General features: G+C 45.7%; 2 protein-coding genes across 7 annotated transcripts in view; one reads left to right on the top strand and one right to left on the bottom strand.

Moving 5' to 3' along the window:
• Asap2 (ArfGAP with SH3 domain, ankyrin repeat and PH domain 2) overlaps positions 1–9,840 on the top strand; it is a 155,478-nt gene extending 145,638 nt beyond the window's left edge. For 4 of the 5 annotated variants that reach the window (XM_078029687.1, XM_078029686.1, XM_078029685.1 and 1 more), the window contains 4 exons: positions 4,457–4,506; positions 4,848–4,939; positions 5,302–5,424; positions 7,397–9,840. In XM_078029687.1, the coding sequence (XP_077885813.1) occupies positions 4,457–4,506; positions 4,848–4,939; positions 5,302–5,424; positions 7,397–7,471 (340 nt within the window). In that variant the 3' untranslated portion in view covers positions 7,472–9,840. Of the gene's footprint in view, positions 1–4,456; positions 4,507–4,847; positions 4,940–5,301; positions 5,425–7,396 lie in introns of those variants that run through there. The other variant, XR_013429281.1, reaches the window with a different exon arrangement.
• Positions 9,841–10,280: 440 nt separating this feature from the next.
• On the bottom strand, positions 10,281–21,988 carry Itgb1bp1 (integrin subunit beta 1 binding protein 1). 2 transcript variants are annotated; one of them, XM_013359592.4, is made up of 8 exons: positions 21,815–21,988; positions 18,455–18,561; positions 17,229–17,333; positions 16,048–16,126; positions 14,213–14,349; positions 11,832–11,924; positions 11,074–11,223; positions 10,281–10,546 (listed from the first exon to the last, which is right to left on the bottom strand). In XM_013359592.4, the coding sequence occupies exons 3-8, from the start codon at positions 17,298–17,300 to the stop codon at positions 10,475–10,477; spliced, it is 603 nt and encodes a 200-aa protein (XP_013215046.1). In that variant the 5' UTR covers positions 17,301–17,333; positions 18,455–18,561; positions 21,815–21,988; the 3' UTR covers positions 10,281–10,474. The 2 variants fall into 2 exon arrangements, with proteins under 2 accessions (XP_013215046.1, XP_021583442.1); XM_021727767.3 differs by lacking the exon at positions 21,815–21,988 and adding an exon at positions 21,412–21,760.
• Positions 21,989–22,010: the final 22 nt, after the last annotated feature.

Raw genomic sequence — 22,010 nt, 5'->3', positions numbered from 1 at the left:
CAGAGACAGTGAGGGCCAGGGCGTGGCGTGACACCAGATAGCTGGACAGAGTCCACAGGGCCCTAGACTTTGGGGCCAGTTCTAATTTTCTACTTTTCCGTTCTTGTTGCTCCCTTTTCTGAAGATGAGAACCCTGTCCCACGCCTCCTCGGGTGATTGGTGTCCCTTTATGGAACAGCTCCCGTCACTGCCTCCACCCCTCCCCTTTGCTAAAGCCCCTTTCTGTGCTTGGGTCAGTCCTGTTGCGGGAACCCACTGAAGGCACAGCCTCTGGCCCCAGGCCACCATCCCTCACCACTCCCATCAGCAGCCCTCCGGGGGTTAGCCTCTGGGTTCCCTCAGGCCGGCCTGTCCCCCTCTGCAGGCTGCCCCCTCCTGCTTGTTCTTTGGCTCCAGTGTGAGGTCTGTGCCACCAGACTGCTGCCCGGATGGGCATCCCATCAGGTGCCATTCTAGCTGGAATCGCGCCCTCCAGTTCTGTGACATTTCACTCTGTGTGTGTGTGTGTGTTTAAAGGACTGTTTCTGTTTTTTTCTGTTGTCTGTTTTCATTCTCTTTGGACATCAGATCTACCCAGCTTTCCTCTAAACATATCAACTTCTCTTTTGATTGAGTAACATAACTGTTCTGACAGCTCCCCCAATCTCAGGGGTGGACCTGAGGCAGCTAAACTCTTTTCCCATCTATCCCAGACCCAAGAGTAGACCCAGAGCCCTCCATCTTCTGGCTCTACCCTGTTTACCCCTTGGGCCTAGAGGTGCTTCTGGGACAGGTGGGGGGATATGCGAGCTGTGCACACCTGTCCACCAGAGCCGGTCACGGGGCCCGCTGTCCAGAAGCCAGGCGGAAGAGCAGCCCCTGGCCTGCTCTGCACTGAGGAGGAGGAAGGGACTGCCCTCACCAGATGCCCCTCTGGGCGCCTCTTTTCCCTTCCGGCTTTGTTTGCTTGCTCATCTTATCTTCAGTTTTTCTCCTGGGCTCCCTATGTCTGCTCTCCTTCTCAAGTTGAACTTTTTTATGGCACCCTGTTCTTGTTTCATAGGATCACTTTCTCTCTCTGAGAATGTTAATGATTTGATGTTTTGGAGTGTTAAGTGTGTGTTTTCATTGGTGCTTTTCTGTGTAGTGTTTCTTCCACATCGTTTTGGCCTCTGCATGACAGAGACTGTTCCTATGAGCAGTTCTCTGTGCCGTCTGTTTCTGCTGCACACAAAACCAACTAGAGGACTGGTGCTATAGCTCAGTGGCAGTGTTTTCCTAGCATGTGTGAGGTACTGGGTTTAATCTTGAGCAAATAAAATAAAGGCATTCTTTCCATCTACAACTACCAAAAAAAATTAGAACAAAAACCAACAACTGGCAGTTGGACGTAGTGATACATGTAATCCTTGCTAGTTGGGAGGCCGAGGCAGGAGGATTAGAAGTTTGAGAAAGCCAGCCTGGGAAACTTAGCAAAAAATAAAATGGCTGGGTATGTCTCTGTGTGGTAGAACGCCCCTGGATTCAATCCCAAGTCAGTACTTCAAAAACTAACCAAACGCCAGCTGGTACACAGGCTGCCTACACAGGTTTCCCTGAGGAGTGGGCTGTTGGGAAACTCAGAATCTGCGCCTTTTTTCTTGGACAACTCGGGTTCCCTGGCCTCTTGCTGGGAGGGTATAAATTTTCTGGGAGTTGAGTAAGGAAACAAAGTCAAGTTTGTACCTAGTCCCTCTTCTGTGAGAAATGCCAACAGTTGCACTTAGTGTCCTGTCCAGGGCCTCTGCTTTGCCCTCTGAAGAAGCAGCTTCTCCTTCTGTAGGTGGAGTGGGGGGGGGCGCTCTTTGGGGTGGGGTGGGAGTCCAGGATTCAGAGCCTCCTCCGAGGGAGTCTGGCAAATCCTTCTGTTATTGCCTCTCTGTCTCCCCTTCCTGAGGTCCTGGGCCTCACTGGGCCCACAGGACACGTGGGTGCGCTCCCGGCCTTTCCTCACACCAGCTGGTGGTTACATTCACCCTGCCAGTTCCAGCTTCCAAAATTGTGTTCCTCCTTCAGCTCTTTGTTCTTTTGGTTTGAATTTTTGTTTTCAGTCTTTTTCCTTGGGAGGAAATAGACGTATTGCAGTGGGCGATGGTGGGATGGTGCTGGGAATGGAACCCAGAGCCTGCACTCTATCAATGATCTACAACTCCAGGTTGCTATTTTTTTTAATATTTATTTTTTAGTTGCAGTTGGACAGAATACCTTTATTTTATTTATTTTTATGTGGTGCTGAGGATCAAACCCAGGGCCTCACACGTGCTAGGCAAGTGCTCTACCACGGAGCCAAAACCCCAGCCCTAGGCTGCTGTTTTAAATCCACTTTCAGAACTTTTAAAGTGCAGGTCACCTTTCTAAAATATAATGTACATATCCCTGCCTTCCTGTGCTTTGGGGATTTTTTGTGTGTTTAAGTTTTTGTTTTATTCTGTACTAGAGATTGAACCCAGGGACAATCACTGAACCACATCCCCAGTCTTTTTTATTTTTTTATTTTGAGACAGGGTCTCACTAAGTTGCTTAGGACCTTGCTTAGTTGCTGAAGCTGGCCTCAAACTTGGGGTCCTCCTGCCTTGGCTTCCCTTCCCGAGTTCCTGGGATGACAGTCATGTGCCACCCTGTCTGGCCCTGCCGTCCTATTCCTAAACAGCAGTACGATTTATAATGACACTGTCACGATTATGCTTTCAAGTTCCCAATGATTGTTTTTGCCTTAACCAAATGGCCACTGGCTGTGCTCCTAGTTCCAGTGTCACTTCCTTTCTCCTTCCTTGTAATGGCCTCTGGTCTGCTGTCTCCAAGCTGCTCGGCTTTTAAGAGCTCAAATCATGTCTTAAAGTTCCAGACAAGGAACAGTTAGCTCCCAGCACTCACCAGGGAGTACCGAGGACAGTGGCTTCTGTCGGGTGACGGCTCGGGGTCCTTTCCAGCTGCTCTCCTGTCTCCTGCAGAGTCCCAGCTAGAGGTTGCGGGATGGGTGTCCTCTGTAGCCTGGTCTTCCTGGTTTTAACGCGGTTGGAAGGGATGTTGCAGGGCAGATAGAGCAGGTGCAGTCAGAGGGTCCCAGACAGGTTCCAGGGCACGAGGTCCCGTTGCTGCCAGTGGAGCTCTGCTGTCAAAGCGATGCACGTGTGTCCTCTTTTAAAAGAAGTACCCCCACCCCACCGATTATTTGAAAATCAGGATTTCAGTGATAGTCAAATAGTTGAGACTTCATGATCCACAAAGACTAAAAATTTTACTGTCTGGTCCTTTTTTAAATTTTTTTAGTTATAGATGGACATAATACCTTTATTTTTATGGGTGCTGAGGATCGAACCCAGTACCTCACATGTGCAAGGCGCACGCTCTACCACTGAGCCACAATCCCACCCCCTGTCTGATCCTTTAAAGAGAATACCTGCTTTCCCCACACACACTCCCGTGAGCCTGTGTAGCTGAATAGCTACACAGGTAGCTGAGTGGCTGCTGGCGAGGGGCAGCCAGAAGGGTCTGCTGGACACTTTCCTCCAGAGCCGGTGCAGATAAGTGATGAGGCTGTCAGGTGGGTGGGCCCTTTGCTTCTTTGAAAGCAATAACAAAACCAGTGTGGCATTTCCTCCATGTGCATTCTGAGACGCAGACTCCCCTGCTCTTGGTGGGTACATTCTGGGCAGCAGAGGGAGCCTCTGACGGAAATGAGCATGTGGGGGAGAGAAGGCAGCCTCTGGCTTCTCCCAGCCTCTCCTGCTGCTCCAGCCCCTCCCGCCCACCTCCCGTGTGTGGCTCCACCCTAGGTCCACTTAGACCCCTGCTGCTGAAACGAGGCCTCTTCTTTTAGCCCATCACAGACCTTTGCCTCCTGTCCATGTTTTGAGGACTGACATCTGGTGTCACACCTACAGATGGAAATGCCAGTTCTCAGCAACCCGTTTACCCAGGTCTGCCAGGGGCAGGTCTGTGCGGATGACTCCATCTGCCATGCCCCAATTTGTGTTTTCACTTCACAGCTCTGGGTGAGCTGGACCCCGAGCTCACCAAGGGCCTGAGCTGTGGTCAGCCACGTGGGCAGAACCGTGGAGCAGGGGGTGTGACGACACTGACTGAGGTGCTTGACAGGTTCTGGGCCTGAGATTGAGATCTGGCTCCTCCTCTCACATGGAGAGACAAGGCCTAAGCAGGGAAGGAGCTGCACCAATGGCTGGTACCCAGCTTCTAGCCCCAGGCCTGCGTGGACAGAGGTGCTTTGGAAGAGCCCTGGTTTGGGGATGAGGAACCTTGGGTCTGGCACTTTCCCTAGGCTTTTTGTTTTACAAAATAATGATAATAATTGAATGACTGACAGTGAAGTCAGCTCAGGTGTTCAGCTTAAACACAGGTGTGTCCTTATGAAGGGAATGAGGCTGGGCAGATAACCTCAGGTATCCGTGAGTAAGTCTGCTTTTCTCCTTCTTTGTAGGGCTGACAAACCGACCCCACTGATTAACAAGGGCCAGCCCAGAGGACCTGGTAATTATTAAATTGGGGGCTGGGTTTCTTTCTGCTTGGCGCGTGGGGTATGTATTTCCATGCAGATGGTCAACCCTGGACAGGGCCTGCTGCCCCCCACCTATGGCCATCCCACCCTCCTGGGCCTCCTGCTGCAGAGGCCTGCACCCCGCTCCTCTTTCCTAGGACCCCATTTGGGTTCCCACATCCAGCACCATAAAGGCGGGAGGTTCTTCAGCTTTTCCCTCAACTGGGAGGAAATCTGCTTTCAGACATGAGACTGTGGCTTAGAGTCATTGTTTACATCTTGTGGTTGCGATTGATGGGGCATCTTGTAAGGTTGCTTCATTTTGGCCCTAAAGCAGTGGATCTTTGTGGAATAGAAGCTCATGGTTCTCTGTCTAATGCTGTGGCCCTGCAGCCCCCTGCGCCCATGCCCAGGAAGTCACAGGCGGTAAGTGGGTGTGCCTGCCCTCCTGCCCTGCTCTGGCTGGGTTCCACCTCCCTTGGGGCCGAGGTGGGGGGACTAGGGGCTTCTTCCTGGAGGTGGCTCATGACCTGGGCACCTGGCAGACTTGGCCCTTCGGCCACAGCTCCACCCCAAACCCTGGCTGCTTCGTTCCCCACTCTGCTGGGGTCTCACACTTTTCTCTCCCTGGCACCCGAGCTGCCCTGAGAGAGAAGAGCCCCGTTGGCCCCTGTAGGTTTCCCAGGCCTGGGGAGAGGACCCCAGAGACCAGAAGGAGGCAGGCACCCTGTTCTCTGCCCAAGAGCTTAGACTTTGGCCGCACTAACTTGGTCCCTCTCCTCACACAGACCAAGTCGAAGCCCAAGCGGGTCAAAGCGCTGTACAACTGTGTGGCTGACAACCCGGACGAGCTGACCTTCTCTGAGGGAGATGTGATTGTGGTGGACGGAGAGGAGGACCAGGAGTGGTGGGTGAGTCGGGTTGGGCCTGGCGGGGCCTGGGAGCCTGAGAGGCCTGCTCACAGTGAGGTGCTCAGCTGAGCATCGTGCCCTGGTGCCAGCACCCTCAGGTGTCACTCTGTGTGGACAGCTACTTCTGAGGAACCTCATTTATCCTGGCGGACTCCTGTCTGGTTTAGGCGGGCAGGGCACTCAGGCTGCAGTTGCCAGAGTACCCCGAGGACCTGAAACGAGACCCCTGTACTTGGAAACCTCGACTTTGCAAGTTAATGATCCCCATGGCCAGAGCAGTATAGCACGACCTCCAGTGGAAGGTGGCCTCAAGGGCAGAGCCCCTAGGGCTGGGCTGGTCCTGAGGCCTCCTGGTGCAGGAGCAGGGTGGGCACAGGTCCTCCCCCAGGGGTCCTAGAAAATCAGGCTCTGCCACTGATGGACTGGGGCCTGGGCAAGATGCTTAGGTCTTGACACCTGGCTGACACCTCTGTGAAAGGGAGTTGCCCACAGCCCTGTGGCAGAATGACATGATGACCCCCTGGAGAGGCAGGAGTCCTCAGCTGAGGTGGAGGATTCCATAACTGGAAGGAAGTACATGCGTAAAGCGCCAGTGGCCTCTGCCCCCTGGTGGTTCCGTAGGCCTGGCTCTGTAGCCTGGGCTCAGAGACCAGACAGCTCAGCTGATGCCACGGACACGATTCAGCGAAGTTGCTTTACTTTGTCAAATGCAAGGAGTCTTGACGCTGCCCCTAGTTGCCGTCCCCAGCAGAGCTCCCGCCCTCTTCCACCCTGAGTTCTCTGCCTCCAGGGCCTTTGGTCTCTCGGCCTTGTAGCACTGCCATTGGCTGTGTCCACCCATCTTTCTGGGGCCTTGGGCCTCTGAGAGGTGAAAAGTGCTTGTGGGTCAAGGGCTCCTTCTGTCTTCTTTGCTCAGCACAGGCAGCAGCAGGAGCTGGAGCTCTTGGTTCTGCTGCACTCCAGGCATGAGGCTGGGCTGGGTAAGGAGCCAGTGGGCAGAAGGAAACAGGTCTGGTCTGGTCCCATCCCTGCCGACAGCCCACCGTATGGATGAGACTCCAGCCAGGCAACAGGCTTAGCCATACAGAAAATGCCTGTTGTCTCCAAAACCTTGGAGAACAGAAAGGTATAATGAAGAAAATGTTGCCCATAACCAGCCTGTCTTCCTAAAAAAACCCTACTATATATATATAATTGTAGATGGACACAATTTATTTATTTATTTATTTAGTGGTGCTGAGGATCGAATCCAGTGTCTCATGTATGCGTGGCAAGTACTCTACCAGTGAGCCACAACCCCAGTCCCACCACCATTTATATTTTGACAGTTTTCTTCTAGGCTTTTATTTGCCTACGTAATTTACATTGTTGAAATCATACTTGGGTCTAATTTATATAATCTACCCAGAGTAAAAAAATAAATGGGTTTTTCTTGAAGCTTTCTACAAATGCATGGTGAGATTTAAATGAACACCTTGTCCACATCCTATGACTTTGCAGCCAACAGACTTCTGACAACTTCAGAACTGGGGAGTGGCTCAGTGCAGGGCACTTTAGCATGTGCAGGGCCCTGGTTCAATCCTTAGCACCCCACAAAAAAAAGAAAAAGAAAGAAAGAAAAGAAAGAAAGAAAGGTCAAGACAAACTTCTGACAGTTTTTTCATTCACTAAAAATAAGGTAAGTGGGGAGTGGTGACCAGCCAGCACCCCCACATGCCCCCAGCATTACCCACACATCTCAGGGTCATGTGAGGTCCTTGAGTGTGGGAGCCACACTCTATTGCAAACATGATGGGTAGCAAGAAGGAAAGAAAACGTTAACTCAGCTGTTCTACCCAGTCAGTCTTTGGCAGCAGAAATCATTCTGAACACAGGTCTCCTCTTCCCAGGCCTCCTTTTCCAGTGCTATAATGCTCTCCAAAGCTTCTAAATTTGAAATTTTTGTAACAATCCAAATTTTTATTCATTTCAGATTGGCCACATCGATGGAGATCCCAGTCGCAAAGGAGCATTCCCTGTATCATTTGTGCACTTTATTGCTGACTGAATTGCTACTGAACAAAAGCCTTTCCTTAACAGTTATGTTCTTGTTTCATTACTGGTACCAAAATTCTTGCCAGAAAACCCGTTTTCATGGTAGCTCATTTTCTCTCACTGTTAAGTTTTAAGAACTCAAAGGCAATTTTATATATATTAAGTGAATTGTTTTTATAATTTGTAGTTTTCATGAAACATTGCTATACTTTTATTAGGAAAAACTGAATTTCATAAAAGGTGAACTGAAGTTATTTTAACTACATAACTGAGATCCTGCATCTGTAGGATGCATCTACTGCTAAATTTCAAGATGGTCAATGAGGAATATTGAAAATTATTCCTGCTTTCCTTGGCCCAATTCTGGAGTTGTGACCAGTAGCATGGTTATTATTTTAGGAAGCCAGTAAACTGCTGCTTCAAAAGTCCTGGACTCTCCATAAAATGCCATCAGTTCACCTTTAAAGACACTTATTCTTTTGAAACCAATGTCCATTTAAAGCAACTTGGAAATTTACACATTAGCCTTGTACTTTCTAGCCCTAACCTGTGAGGTTGCACCCGTCACGGCTTCTGCATGTGTTTATGACTTGTTGTGAACAATCAAACTTAGCAGAACTACTGATGGGTTATTACAGCAAACGGTCATAGAAGTTCATGCCATTCCAGGAGGTGATATAAACTGCATTTCCTGAAATTGGTTAAAAACTAAGGATGATGGATTGCAAAACAGTTCTTTAAACTAGCTTCTATGCTGTAGGTGTTTTGGAGTTTGCCTTCTTCAACTTCCCCTTTCATTCAAGAAAGCAAATGTACACAAGTAGAATACTGTGGCTCAGACCCCGGAACAGAACCACGTTCCCTGCTGTTTCCTGTAGTCACTGCCTTCCCTTCCTAGCTTGCGAGGACATTCACTCAGCTTAGTGTCTTGTATTTATATAATATGCCAACAGGAATGGTAGCTACACTGTAAGTCTTGAAATTTAACCTGTCCCTTTGTTTGTACTCAAAAGCATATCAGAAATCTGTAGGTCCCAGGTAATACAGTTCTCCCACACATCCCAGTTCTACTATCTAAGGCCATCATGTCACTCCTGAACGTACACTACTTGGGGAAGGGGTGGGAATTAGGTTGTACGCGGTAGAATCAAAACTCATTAGTTTAATGAACTTGACTGTCATACCTCTAGTAATCATGAGCATAAGATTCATAGTAGGATTATTGGAAATTTTGGCACTCTTTCAGAATAAATAGGCATGTGATGCCCACTTGGACTTGGAACAAAAGTAAAGGAATAAATTTATAGGCTTGGAAAGCAAGGCAAAAGTGCTCTTGTTGCATTTGTTATGATGGTACATTTGATTGAAGCAGCTTGTCTTTATACAAGACTCTTACATGTGGAGTCTCCTTTCTTTTTTTTTTTTTTCCCCCCTGGGCGTTGTTTTGTTTGCTATGATCAAGGAAGACACAACAAACTGGAATGTTGTATGTTGTTGTATAGCAATTGCTTTTTGCCTTTCAACATTCCGGTAAAAACGTGTTCTATCTGTAAGCCTTTTTTTTTTTTAAACACTACATCTATTTTCACTACTTGTTAATTTCTGTTGTTTGAACCCTTCACTTGGCCAACTTCTCATAGATTTAAGAGTGAACAAATGTATTTTGCACAGCGCACGTCTCCTAACTGGGGAACAACCTCCCGCATCTGTACCTTATCGTCAGCCTCTGACGACCTGGTGCCTGCTTAGCAATCAAGTTGACTCACAGGAACATTTGAACTCCAGACCCAAACCAAACACCAGGTTCCCTGGTACATGAATTCCTAGGAAATATTTTTCCAGTCTACAATTTGGTGGTGCTATTGTGCAGTAATTAATAGTACTTTTGCCAGAGGAGAAATTCTATTAATTTCCCTACTAGTATCCTTTCCTAGTTATTTGCTTTGCAAATTCAAAAAAAAAAAAAAAAGGAAAAAAAACTGAGAAAGGAAAACACTGTAGATATCTATTTAAAGTTTACGTTTCATAAACTTCAGCTGCAGGATTCTGGCATTTGGCATGCCACTTTTCCACCAGGTCTGATTTCTAGGGATGGCGACTCAGAAACAGGTGCACAGATTAGTCGTTCCTGTGGGACCTGTTAAGGGCGGATATGGACACGCAGCCTAGAATGCTATTTTGAGATGTATGATACTCAATTCATTAACTTGATTACTTTGGTCTAGTTGCAGCGCAACTGTATATATTGTATAACCTAAACTGATTCTTATTTTCATTGTCCTTAATGCAGTGATGTATAATTAGAGCATGTTCAATTCAAGTTTACTCTTCTTGTTAACTAGTCATTTGACTGGAAAAAAAAATAAAGTACTTTTAAATGGATGTGGTCTTATTTTTAATCTTTAAAGTGTTAAATATTCAGTCCTTTTTTAAAAAACAAATAAGTATACTAGTGCACTATTCATGAGATCCTTTAAACATATACGTTTAGCATGAGTAGTAATCTTTTAAAGTGCTCTTAACTCTGAGATAAACACATATAATCTTGCCAACACACTCCTGAAAATTTACTTCATGTCTTAAGTTGACAGTGCCACTGTTCCAAGCCAGCATGAGCTCTGCCTGCCTCTCCCTCCAAACCAGTGATACCATGTCACTGGGAAGCCACATGGGGTGGGGTTCCTCAGTCTTCCTCAGGCAGATCCTCCATGTTATTCAGAGGGACCTTACATGACACTTCAATGTCAAGCTGATTTGCATTTTCAAATGACTGGATGGGGTTCTTTTACTCCCAGAAAGTAGGTAGTTCATTGAGAGTCAACTCACTGTTTAATTAGACATATTTTAATACAAAAACAAATGGTCAATAGTGTAGACATTGCACTTTCTTCAGAAAATTGGAGCAGGGCATCACCTCATCTTTCTGTAATAGTTCAGCATTGCAGATTGAAAGCAGATGATTGAGAAAACAGCTGACTCTCGGGTGAGGTTGGCTTCCTTTGCCTGAGTGCAGAGATCAGGATTTCTCAGAGGTTAACACGGCGTCAAACGCAGTGGACAAAACTTTGCAGATTGCCTGTGCTTGTTCCTGTGTTGCACGAGAAGGTGTGGTAAGAGTGGAGCGCACATGTCTCTTCCTAAACCTGGCCTGACCAGCAGGGGCCTCACCTGGCCCTTTAAACAGGTTTCTCTTCCAACCCTACACCTCAACATGTGCCCGTGCCTGGAGCTCCCGGCCACATGGGCCCCCTTCCTAGGAGCAGTGCAGACAATAAACAGCACTGCACCTGAGAGCAGGGTGAGGACCACACACAAGAATGGAGGGAGCCTTGGTGACAGAGGGCACACTCTTCCTCACCCACTTAATGTTTACTGAGAATTTTAGGTCCAGGCACAGGTGATTCCTGGACCTGCCAGAAATAAGCTGGCAGCCTGCCGAATGCCTAGCCACCTACCTGGCTGCCCTAAGCTCCTGGCTGCATGCACTCATTCTGAGGCCAGGTATTAAGTACACAATGGAGAGCGTTTCCCCAGTCCTTGAACAAGCAGTACACATAGTCTCAGTTTGGGCACCGGGGGAATAAGGGACCAACCACAGTAACTCAGAAGTCTTACCAGGCTGTGGCACTGATAGACCCACAGGCTGTATTCTTCATTACTGGCGTCTGTGGTCTTAAGAGCCAGTAAGCTTTTTCCTGCCCCGAGGCCATCATCGTAACACACCATCCGGATGATTAAGTACAGAGCATGCCTGTGTAACACGTCCTGCAGAGATCAGGCCGTCAGAGAGGTCCTGGCTGTTTTCAGTATCTCGGTTCTAATGACATTCTCATAGGTGGGACAGGGGAGGCTCAGCAGCACATCCTTGGATCTGACAAAGCAGCTGTGTGGCATCTCACCCCCCAGGACATTCTGGTGTGGCCAGTTAGGAGGCAGTGTGCTTCAGGACTACACCTTCCCAACTCAAACCCAGGGCCAGGAGCCAGGTCCAGTCCATCTCTGTCCAGCTTCCTAGCCAGCTGCTCTTGACTGACATAGGATCCTCAGTTTAAAAAGTCTCACTTTTATAATAGAGTGAAAATCACTCTATTATACTTCTGAGGGGAAACATCAGCAGTCTTTCCACATGATACTTTACTGAGATTACTAGTTGCTTATGCTTTGTTGGCATGACTTTAACTTTTATTTATTTTTATTGGTACCTGGGGTTGGGGTGCTGCGTGTACACAATTTACAAAGGAAGTCCCTGCTCACCCTAAGAAATGGTCCCATTTAAGAACAGCTGCCAGCCACTGTGCACACAGGAGACCTAACTGAAAGGCCTGGATTTCCTATTTGCTAAAAAAGTTTTCCTTAATAAATGATATACTTACATACTGATCTGATGTTGATACTTTTATCCCATACTTGGAAACTCCCATAATAAATTCTTCCTCCAGGGGAACAAAAGGCAACTTTCCATCTTGCTTTAAAGTAGAAATAAAATACATGATATACATTAAAATTATGTTATAGTCTTAAGTCTTTTGAGTCACTTAGTATCTGGTTGTCACAACCGCAAGCTCTTTAGCAAATGTGGGGTACACAGTACACAACTGCTCCCCAAAAAGGCAGAAGAAAAATCTCCCCATCTTTGAACTTTCACAGTCCACAAATTGAGCTCAGTCTACTTCCCACACACTGTTCTACTCTTTTGTCTTGGTGTGAACCCTAATTCCAAACTGAGATATTTCACTGAGGCCGATGAGCTTAAAATGCTGACGTAAGAAAATGAAGGTCTTGATTCAGATTTTAAAATACTTAAAAGCTTACACCAGTGCCAGGACGTGGACTGATGGGGAAGAGAGGCCACAGAAACCATCCTTCTCATCATTTTTTTTTTTTTTTTTTTTTTTTTTTTTAGAGAGTGAGAGAGGGGAGAGAGAGAGAGAGAGAGAGAGAGAGAGAGAGAGAGAGAGAGAGAATTTTCCAACATTTATTTTCTAGTTCTCGGCGGACACAACATTTTTGTTGGTATGTGGTGCTGAGGATCGAACCCGGGCCGCACGCACACCAGGCGAGCGCGCTACCGCTTGAGCCACATCCCCAGCCCCTTCTCATCATTTTATGTCCTACCTAGAGGGCAAGATGCCAGGCTCTCCCACACCTGGGGCTACAGGAGAGGCTGCCAATGAACCTAAACACGTTCATCAGCATTTTGAGCTGTTCAGAAATAAGTGAAACAGCAGATTACCTGGTTTTATATGCCTAATTTGTCGTCACTAAATATTGGCAGTCAGCAGATGTTCTGTACTGTAAATGTTTTTGCAGAACCCTGAATCATAGTCAATAACTATCCAAACACCTTAACTGTTGGGCCACTATGATGCTATATTGAATATTCATATTTCACAGTGAGTTTTAAAAACACTGGATAATAGTAATGCTATTGTTAATAATGGCATTTTAACAAGCAAAAATTCTATGGCTCAGGGCTGGGGCTGGGGCTGAATGGTAGAATGCTCTCCTGGTGTGTGTGAGGCACTGGGTTTGATATTCAGCAACACATAAAAATAAAATAAAGACTATTGTGTCCACCTACAACTAAATATATATATATAAATTCTATGGCTTTATGAGAAATGCAGCAATCCTCATAGAAATGAAAATCACTCTATTATACTTCTGAAGGGAAACATCAGCAATCTTTCCACATGATACTTTACTGGGATTACTAGTTGCTTATGCTTTGTTGGCATGACTTTAACTTTTATTTATTTTTTTGGTACCAGAGATTGATTCCAGAAGTGCTTAACCACTGAGCCACATCCCTAGCTCTTTTTTATATATTTTATTTAGAAACAGGGTCACATTGAGTTGCTTAGGGCCTCACTTACTTACTGAGGCTGGCCTTGAATTCACAATCCTGCCTGAGCATCCTGAGCCACTAGGATTACAAGCATGTGCCACTGTGCCTGGCCGGAATGACTTTAAATTCCAAGCTAAATGCAGGGATAACTAATTGAATTAGTCCAGGCTACCAAGAATTTTCTGTTAAATGGCAAATTAGATTCACTTATTTCCTTCTAGACAGAAATAACTTCCTTTACTTTCATGAAGACATGAGTCATTACATTTAATATCCCCATGATTAAAAGATTGTGCATACTTAAGATTAACTAACTATATAAGCCTTGTTTTATCCACTTCCACCTCAGGAGTATACAGATCTTATGATATTTTATGCATTGACTTTATAGCTTTGATTTATCTTCAATTACATTCTTAATTTTCCTGCATGATGATTATTTTTTATCTTCTTAGATATATTTTTGAAACCCACTTCACCTCAATTCTTGTTGAGGAAATAGGGTGTGAAATAAGTAGACATGTTAGGTCAACAGTGCTATGAGTAAGTTTCCAAAGAGATGAAACTGGTTGTGGGGCAAACATGTGCCAGGTTGTTTCAAAGAAAAACCTATAGGGTGGAAGCAGTCACAAAGTCTGTTCCTAAATAAGGATGTCGGTCTGCACCAGGAAAGTGAAAAGCTCTCTGTGTGAAGGGAGAAACCCTTTCTGTGAAACTCCATCTCCAGGGCATCTTGTATAAACCAGGGCCACCAAGCTCTGGCCCAGGATGACAGCGTACCTCATCAAAAGACAGAAGAGCGCCATCCAGTGACCAAGAGCAAATGTATTATCCAAGGCCATGTCACCAGTTTGGTCTCATAACCACAGGCTTTAAACTAAAAAAAACAATCTTTTTTCTTTTTACCTGGGCAACATCTATATAATTTATCAGGTCTAGTGGTCCTTCCAGGCCTTTTCCCTCAGAGAGTTTCAGCTTCTCAATGGCACCAACATACTTTACTCGAAATTCTGCACAAGTATCTAAGTTATTGTTGCTTTGTCCTAAAGGTGAAAAAAAAAATTGTGATGAGACTTCAAAAGAAATACTTGCTTTCCAGGATTTCCTCAGTCCTTGCCCAAATAAAAAATCGACTTTCATTAGAATATGATCTTTAATTATCAAATTTTAAGATGCAAAATTTCTTGATGTAATAGGGAAAAACTTAAAATTTCATTTATTTTTTTTCCTTAGCAACCCACAGTGTACTAAATGTATAAAGACCTCAATACTAGGAATAAAGTAATATTGATGATATTCATTTCAAAGCAATGAATGGGAGAAAGAAAGGTCAACTAGACAATGATTCAATGATTGAGTACTTTTTGGTACTTGAGATTGAACCCAGGGGAGCTAAACCACTGGGCTACATCCTCAGCCCTTTTTTTAATTTATTTTATTTTGAGACAGGGTCTCATTAAGTTGCTTGAGGCCTTGCTAAATTTCTGAGACTGGCTTTGAACTTGTGATCCTCCTGCTTCAGCCTCCCAAGCCACTGGGATTAGAGGCATGTACCACCATGCCCAGCTGATTGAGTATTTTTATAATGCATAATGATGCTTATTTTTGGTTTCTACCTCTCTTCACTATACTGATTCAGGATATCTGCTCTTTCTCTACCATTCAGTCAGAGAAGACCAAGTTGTGTTTTTTTTTTCTTAAAGTAGATGGAATAATACCAGACAAGAAAGTCCCTCATTACAACAACTGGTGTGCGCTGTAAAATCTAGCCAATACAACTTATTACAAGTGACATATGATACCCTGCTAAGAAAACATTATCTGATTACTTTTAGATTGTGTTGTGTAATAAAAAGATTACGAGATTTTTAAAAACTTAAAAGTGTCTAGAAGTAAAGATAATGGACTTTATGTTACAACATTCTCTTTTTTAGATCAATTAGTCTATGACTATGATTCTATTTTAGAAAAGAAAATTAATATAAGTATTTCCAATTAGTTACCAGCTCTTTATTTATAGAGCTTGGATAGGAATCACATTTTGATTTCTAAGGAGCTACTATCAGGTACCTGCAAACAGTCTGTGAGGATCTGTGATAATTACCTGTATTCCTGCTGGTCATGAGCTAGTATATCTCCAGGTAGCCCTCAAGGTAAATGGCTCTGTAACATTTATCACCAGTATATTTGTCTTGTTCTCATAAACAACCTGAGTCCACTATAATCCACTCTCTGCCACTCTAGTCCTTAATATGCTATTTTGAAATTCTAAATTATTGCCACATGATGTTTTCTAACATTTTTGCTCTAAGTCCCACAAAGAACACTTTGCACATGTGCCTGAGCCTAGCTCGAGGGCCTGCATTTTCACCAACCACACCACACCCTCAAACTGCATCCCAGCAAATTTTGGTCCATTTCTAAACTCTAGTCAAATAGTGGCAGAGGAAGCACATGTGGTGGTTTTCGCCTGTAATCCCAGGGACTCCGGAGGCTGAAATGGGAAGATAGCTAGTTGGAAGACAGCCTTTGCAAGTTAGAAGGCCCTAGGCAACTTAGAGAGACCCTATCTCAAAAAATAAAAAGGACTGGCATGTAGCTCAGTGGTAAATCACCCTGGGTTCAATACCCAGGGCCAAAAAAAAAGGCAGAAGGAAGAAAACTGGAAATGTGCAAGAACTGCCATCTGGCAAAATATCCAAGCAGAGCCATCAACGTGTGGGATCATTGCTCTTACGCACCTGAGCTTTTGGTGGAGTCTGTATCGAGGCTGGCCACAGTGCTGGATCGGGACAGGCCCCCAAGGCTGGAATCTACAGACTGAGGAGTGGAGAGCAAGTCAAGAAGAAGCATACACAGTGAGAAGCCCTGAACTCTCTGAAGTCCACTACTAAACATATTCAAATTATGCTGTTGAGCCAATACATATAAAATCAGGCCAATTATCCAGGCAGATGCACTGGAACAGATTTTCCTGAAGACGTACTCTCCAGCAAACATTAAAAACCAGTACAACTGCTCATCCTATCACACAGCACCAGACACATGTGGCATTGTCATCTTGGTCTAAGCCTAAGACCTTCCCTCCACCCACTTTCCAAGATGCCTGACATTTACATCCTCCATGAAGATCTGCACCCTGCTTTCCTATTATTTCCACAGAACCCGAAATTAACCCTGTCCAGAAAGCTAGGCGGGGAGTGAGGTTTAACAAAAGAGGAAAGGGGCCAGAGGTAAGTGACTGACCCCAGGTCACATCTAGTACAGTCCTCAGGTCTTGAGTCATTTCTAATGTGGTGTCCACAATAGGGTCTGCCCGCAGCAGTCCCAGGCTCACCAGCAGGCCAGGCCTTAACCACCAGGGTTTACTGACCAACAAACCCTTAGGTCAAAGTTTAAAAATCCTTTACATAGTACTTTCTCACCAGTGTGCTTCATTTCATAGATGTGTATAAGAAATAAGATCTGGGAAAACTTTCATTCAAAAGGTTTGTTTTGCATAAATTAAACCTATGACGCCTTCAAGCTACTTTTAAAAAGTCTTGTATACAGTTATTAACCAATCTCACTGCTATGTAAATATTGTCATATCCACAACAAATTCTAAAATCCAAGAGATGATACCCCTCATATCTGCAATTTCCATTATTTAAAAAAAAAAATTAAATTAGTGTTAGTTTTAATGAGACCATTCCTAGTTGTGTCCCATTTAGAGTAATGGACTTAAGAATTTCAGAAAAATCTACCAAATCATAATAAATTAAACCAAAAACCAATTAAACCAAAAACCTAAAATGGACATAAAGATTCATGCAGTTGGAAGGCTGTGGGAGGCCTGAAAAGTTTATGCCTTCTGTGCAGCTCCAGCTGCAAGAATTCACTTCTCCCTGCTAAGGACGGAGCTCCAGGCCAGGTCCCCTACCTTGCTCTTGGTACTGATTTCACTACTTTGGGAACTGCTACTACTGTGTCGCTTTTTGCCTTTCCGAAACATTTTTCACCATAGCACGTGATCCAGAGAAGAGCCCTAGAAGAACAATGTTAGCAACAGCGATGTCAAGGAAAGCAACATCAGATCATTCTAGGCACTGCAGGAGTAAAAACCAATTCCTCCAACTCTCAGAATGCACTTTTACTTAAAATGGAAATATTTTCCCCTGGATACTCTTCCTGTTCATTCTTTTCCTATTAAATTGCAAAAAGCTGGGATGTAGCTACGTGGTAGAGGACTTGCCTAGCGTAAGTGAGGCCCCAGGTTCAAACCCCAGCACCACGTTAAAAAAAATTATACACATCTAACACGATAAGTTGAGAGACAGAAACACTGTCCTACAGAGAAGTGAGGAAACACAGGTAAGATCGCGTCCTTGGCTGTTCAAGTTCAGTCCTCACTCTGGCTGATTCATGACGGGCACAACAGTGCTGAACTGCTCACCACCCAGGTGCTGGGATTCAGTTCCTGCTCCAGGTTCACATCCTGTACTTGGTGAGACTAAAACAAGGCACACACCTCTCAGAAATGAGCATTTTTCTTGAAGTCTGGAAAATCATTTTTTTACATGTATATTTTTTAGTTGTACATGGATACCTTTACTTTATTCATTTATTTTTATGTGGTGCTGAGGATTGAACCCAGGACCTCCCATGGCTAGGCAAGTGCTCTACTGCTGAGCCACAGCCCCAGACCTGGAAAATCTTTAAGTAAACACTGACATGAAAACATTCCCCCCAACACCCTACTCCAGTAAGGCCAGGCAAGGAGATGACTTTAAGTGACTCAGAGTCTTGCTACGAGGATCTTTCCTTCCCCACACGTCTATTTTTTTTTTTATAATATCTTTCAAATGTTAGTGGTATCTTCCCATGTCCTGGCAGCAACATTCCCCTTGGATGTTGCAGGTCATAGAACTCCACCACACTGTCTCCTGGGACCTCAGCAACCTATGGCATGTTCACCTGCTCCACAGATATTCCTAAAGGCCAGGAACATGCCACAGACTGCCTCATGCTCCAGGAAGGGAGGACATAATCTGTATTTTATGGATGCGGGAACTGTGGCCCAACTTTCAAGAGAATTTATGAATAAGACAGCCTAACTTATTTTAACCAAAAATCTATCTCTACAGAAAGAACAGGAAATGTGCTTACTGTGGAACTGAACAGGATTTTATTGTCTTCAAAGGCTCCACAGAGGGCAGTCTGCACCACAGCTTCCTTCCATTCTGCCGGTCAAGCCTTTCAGAGGAGCAGTGCCCCTGGTGAAGGAACGAGAATGAGGACATCAAAAGCCCCTGGTCTTGCACAGGTTTCTTTGTATTTGGAGACGCCACTCTCAGTCCACTCAGTAGGCCCCTGGCCTGCCTGACCACTGAGCCCAAGCTTTGTACAGTCAGCCTTGTCATCCACTTTCTTTCTATACTTTGCTATATTTATGGAAAAGATTTGATTCAGTCACTCATTCCTGAGTGATTAGTGAGCAACTAGTAGGTGCTGGAGGAATATCAGAGACAAAAGTCAAGCCTCTGACCTCAAGGGAGCAAATAGATCAACAAGAAAAACAAACATAAAATGTATTATTAGAGAACAATAGTTCCTATGAGGAAAGTTGAAGCAGGGTAAGGAGGAGGGGATGTGATCAGAGACGAGAGGGAGCTGTTTTGGAGTACTGGGAATTGAACTCAGGGCCAAGGGTATCCCACCACTGAGCTACATCTATATCCCCAACACTGGCTTTTTTAAAAAAATATTTATTTATTTTTTAGGTGTAGTTGGACACAATACCTTGGTTTTATTTATTTATTTTTATTTGGTGCTGAGGATCAAACCCAGGGCCTCAGACGCACTAGGCGAATGCTCTACTGCTGAGTCACAACCCCAGCCTCCCCCCTCCCACACACTGGCTTTTTAAATTTCTATTTTGAGAAGGGTCTCAACAAGTTGACCAGATTGACCTGGAACTTGCGACCCTCCCCTCAGCTGAAGCCTGAATGAAGAAGGGCAGGCTGACTGGTGGAGGAAATGCTCCAGGTATACAGGTGAACATAAGGAGCCCCAGGAAGTGTGCTGGTATGAGCACAGTATGAGGCCAACGCAGCTAGGGCAGGAGAAACAGAAAACATGACAGAAGGCCTGGCAGGTCACGTGAACAATGTGGTTTGACTTGAGTTTAATAGGAAAACTAGAGGCTTTTAAAAGGCAGTCGGGGGCACAATTAGATTTCTGGTTTTAAAAATTACTCTGGCCACAGGTGGAAAAATAAGTGCATGGGATAAAAGCAAAACAGAGAGGTTAGATGGCTATTGCAGGAAGCTTCAGAGGACAGCTTTTCAGTAAGGGAGAGATGGCAGGAGACCCTTATTCCCAGATCCACACAAAACTGGGTTAATGAAGCAGCATAAAGTACATGTAAGTGGTCTTTAGCACGTTAAAATGTTGGTATGTAACATTTAAACACAGGAGCCCTGTGGACACCAAAATCCCCCAATGCTCAAGCCCCTGATGCAAAGCAACATAGTACCTACACATTACCTATGTGTGTCTCCCCTCCCTGTACATGTTAAATCATCTCTAAATTACTTAGCATGCCTAATATTTGATGTAAATGCTAGGGGAGTAGTGGTTACACCATATTATTTAGGGAAAAATGTCAAGAAAGTCTCTACATGATCAGTAATATGCAATATTTTGCAAATGTTTTCAATCTGGGGTTGGCTGAATCCAAAAATGTGGAACTCATGGACATGGAGAGCTGACTACACATATATACTCATATTTGTATAAAGGCACTCCTATAATGCCTTTGCAACTCCATAAGACTTGCTTTTCAACTTTGATCCAGGACCCTGGGGGAGGGGGAAGCACTTTGATATCTACTGCCATTTTGATGCATGTTCTTAAGAAAAACATTCTTGTCTTTAAATTACTCTTGCATAAAAATAAGGCCAAAGATACTGATTGTCACTTGGATGTTCCACAGGCTCATTAAACGCAAAAATGTCTAAAGCTGAACACATCATCTTCCCCTCCAGATCTGCTCCTCCCTCACTTCTCCCTCTTAGGAAATTATATTATTGCTGGTAGCAACCAGGAAATCCATCACTCACTGTCCTTCAGTTCCCACATCTAATCAGGCACCGAGATCCTTGTTTACACCTGCAAAGTTCTCTAATCCAGCTCTAGAACAGGCTCCACATCATCACTAGATAACTACACAGCTAATTTTTCAACATCCAATGGAAGTGGTAGATCCTCAACCTACAAAATGTGCAAGTATACAGGCTTGTGGAATATAATTTAAAGAATCCACAAACCTACTGAGGATATTTCATGGATAAGTGGACTTGTCCTATAGGATTCCTTGCCACTCTAAATCTACCAAGACAATTCAGCCAAAAGGATTAAAATAATTTCTTTCAAACAAAAATCTGAGACCACTAGCATGCTTGAAATGTTTTCACTGGTCTACAGTTAGAGACTAAAGTCACAGTTCTTCCTCAGGATGTGCATGGACCTCCATGACCCATTTCTCCCTGCATTTTCCACTGCACCTGTAGTTCATCTCTCAGCCATGCAAAGTTGCCTTGATTCTCCATAGCACTGTGCTCCATGTTCCCATGCTTTGCTCCCACATTTTCTCACTTGGAATGCTCCTCACATTTTAGTTACTGGCTATCATTTTTCACAGCTCATTTCAGGCTGCTTCTTTTCTAAAAAACCTCAGCTCTCCAGGTTGAGTTAAGGGACTCAGAGCATGAACATACACCTAATCATAACATTCCGAACTGCTACCACTTATAACTCTATCTCCAAAGTAGCCAAAGACAGGGCTGTTACTCTCTGTACACCCACCGACCAACAGTGGACTTGCTCTGTACACCCACCGAACAACAGTGGACCAGTTCATGAAGCCAAGAACTGGTTAGTGCTACAGGAACCGCTAACCCCTTCACCTGACCACCACTGTTATAGTAGGACAACGTGTTCACAAGAGGTCGCCAAGGCGCCAAGAGAGCCAGTGACGTGCCCAAGGTCACCAGGCTAAGAGCTGACAGGCCAAGTTTGGGACCTAGACAGAGCCAGCTTCAAAGCTCTTTCTAGACACCCACCTGCGTCGCACATTCACCGGTGCAAAGGATGCAACAGTAAACCGCAGAACCCTTGCCCGACTGCAGATGCCAAGGGGAGAAGGGCACGCGCGAGAAGGCAGTGCGCTTCTCGCCTCGCTCTGCCCCGGCACCGCGGACCTGGCCCAGGAACGGCCCACAGCTCGGCGCTCCGGCCCCAGCGCCCTCGGCCGCTCAGCACAACGGAACCGACCCCTGGCATCCTCCCTCGCCCAGCCGCTCCCCGGCCCGGGTGCCCGCATCTAGGACCTCCGAGGGAGGGCGGGTCCCCACGACACCACGGACTCCCCAGGGACCCACCCATCCGTCCCGACCGCCGGCGCCGCCCTCGCGCCGCTTTCCCGCCACCGCCCGAGAGCCCGGCCCTGAACCCCGGGGCTCTCACCTCGCGGCCGTGGGCCCAACCCCGGGCCGCCTGCGCCTCACAGGGAGTTGGAGTTGGAGCGCCCAGCCGACAGCACCCACGCGGGTACTCCAGTTCTAATTCCAGCGCCACCTTTTCCAGCCCTCCTGCCCTCTTCTGCCAGGCCCCGCCCCCGTGGCGGTGCGCAGGCGCCGACTTCAGGGCCCGCCCCAGGTTC

Source organism: Ictidomys tridecemlineatus, chromosome 12, assembly GCF_052094955.1.
Source record: "Ictidomys tridecemlineatus isolate mIctTri1 chromosome 12, mIctTri1.hap1, whole genome shotgun sequence".
Classification (NCBI taxonomy): Eukaryota; Metazoa; Chordata; class Mammalia; order Rodentia; family Sciuridae; genus Ictidomys; species Ictidomys tridecemlineatus.
Note: the sequence above shows the minus strand (reverse complement) of the source record. Positions and strands in the feature narration are given on the sequence as shown.

Bases quoted from the DNA above. Each gene is read 5' to 3' on its own strand.
- Itgb1bp1 (XM_013359592.4), bottom strand. From the start codon at position 17,300: ATGTTTCGGAAAGGCAAAAAGCGACACAGTAGTAGCAGTTCCCAAAGT. The intron at 14,350-16,047 runs GTGCGTAAGAGC...TTTCACCTTTAG, and splicing joins AGACTCCACCAAAAGCTCAG to GACAAAGCAACAATAACTTA. The intron at 10,547-11,073 runs GTAAGACTTCTG...CGTGCAACACAG, and splicing joins TCTATCAGTGCCACAGCCTG to GAACAAGCACAGGCAATCTG.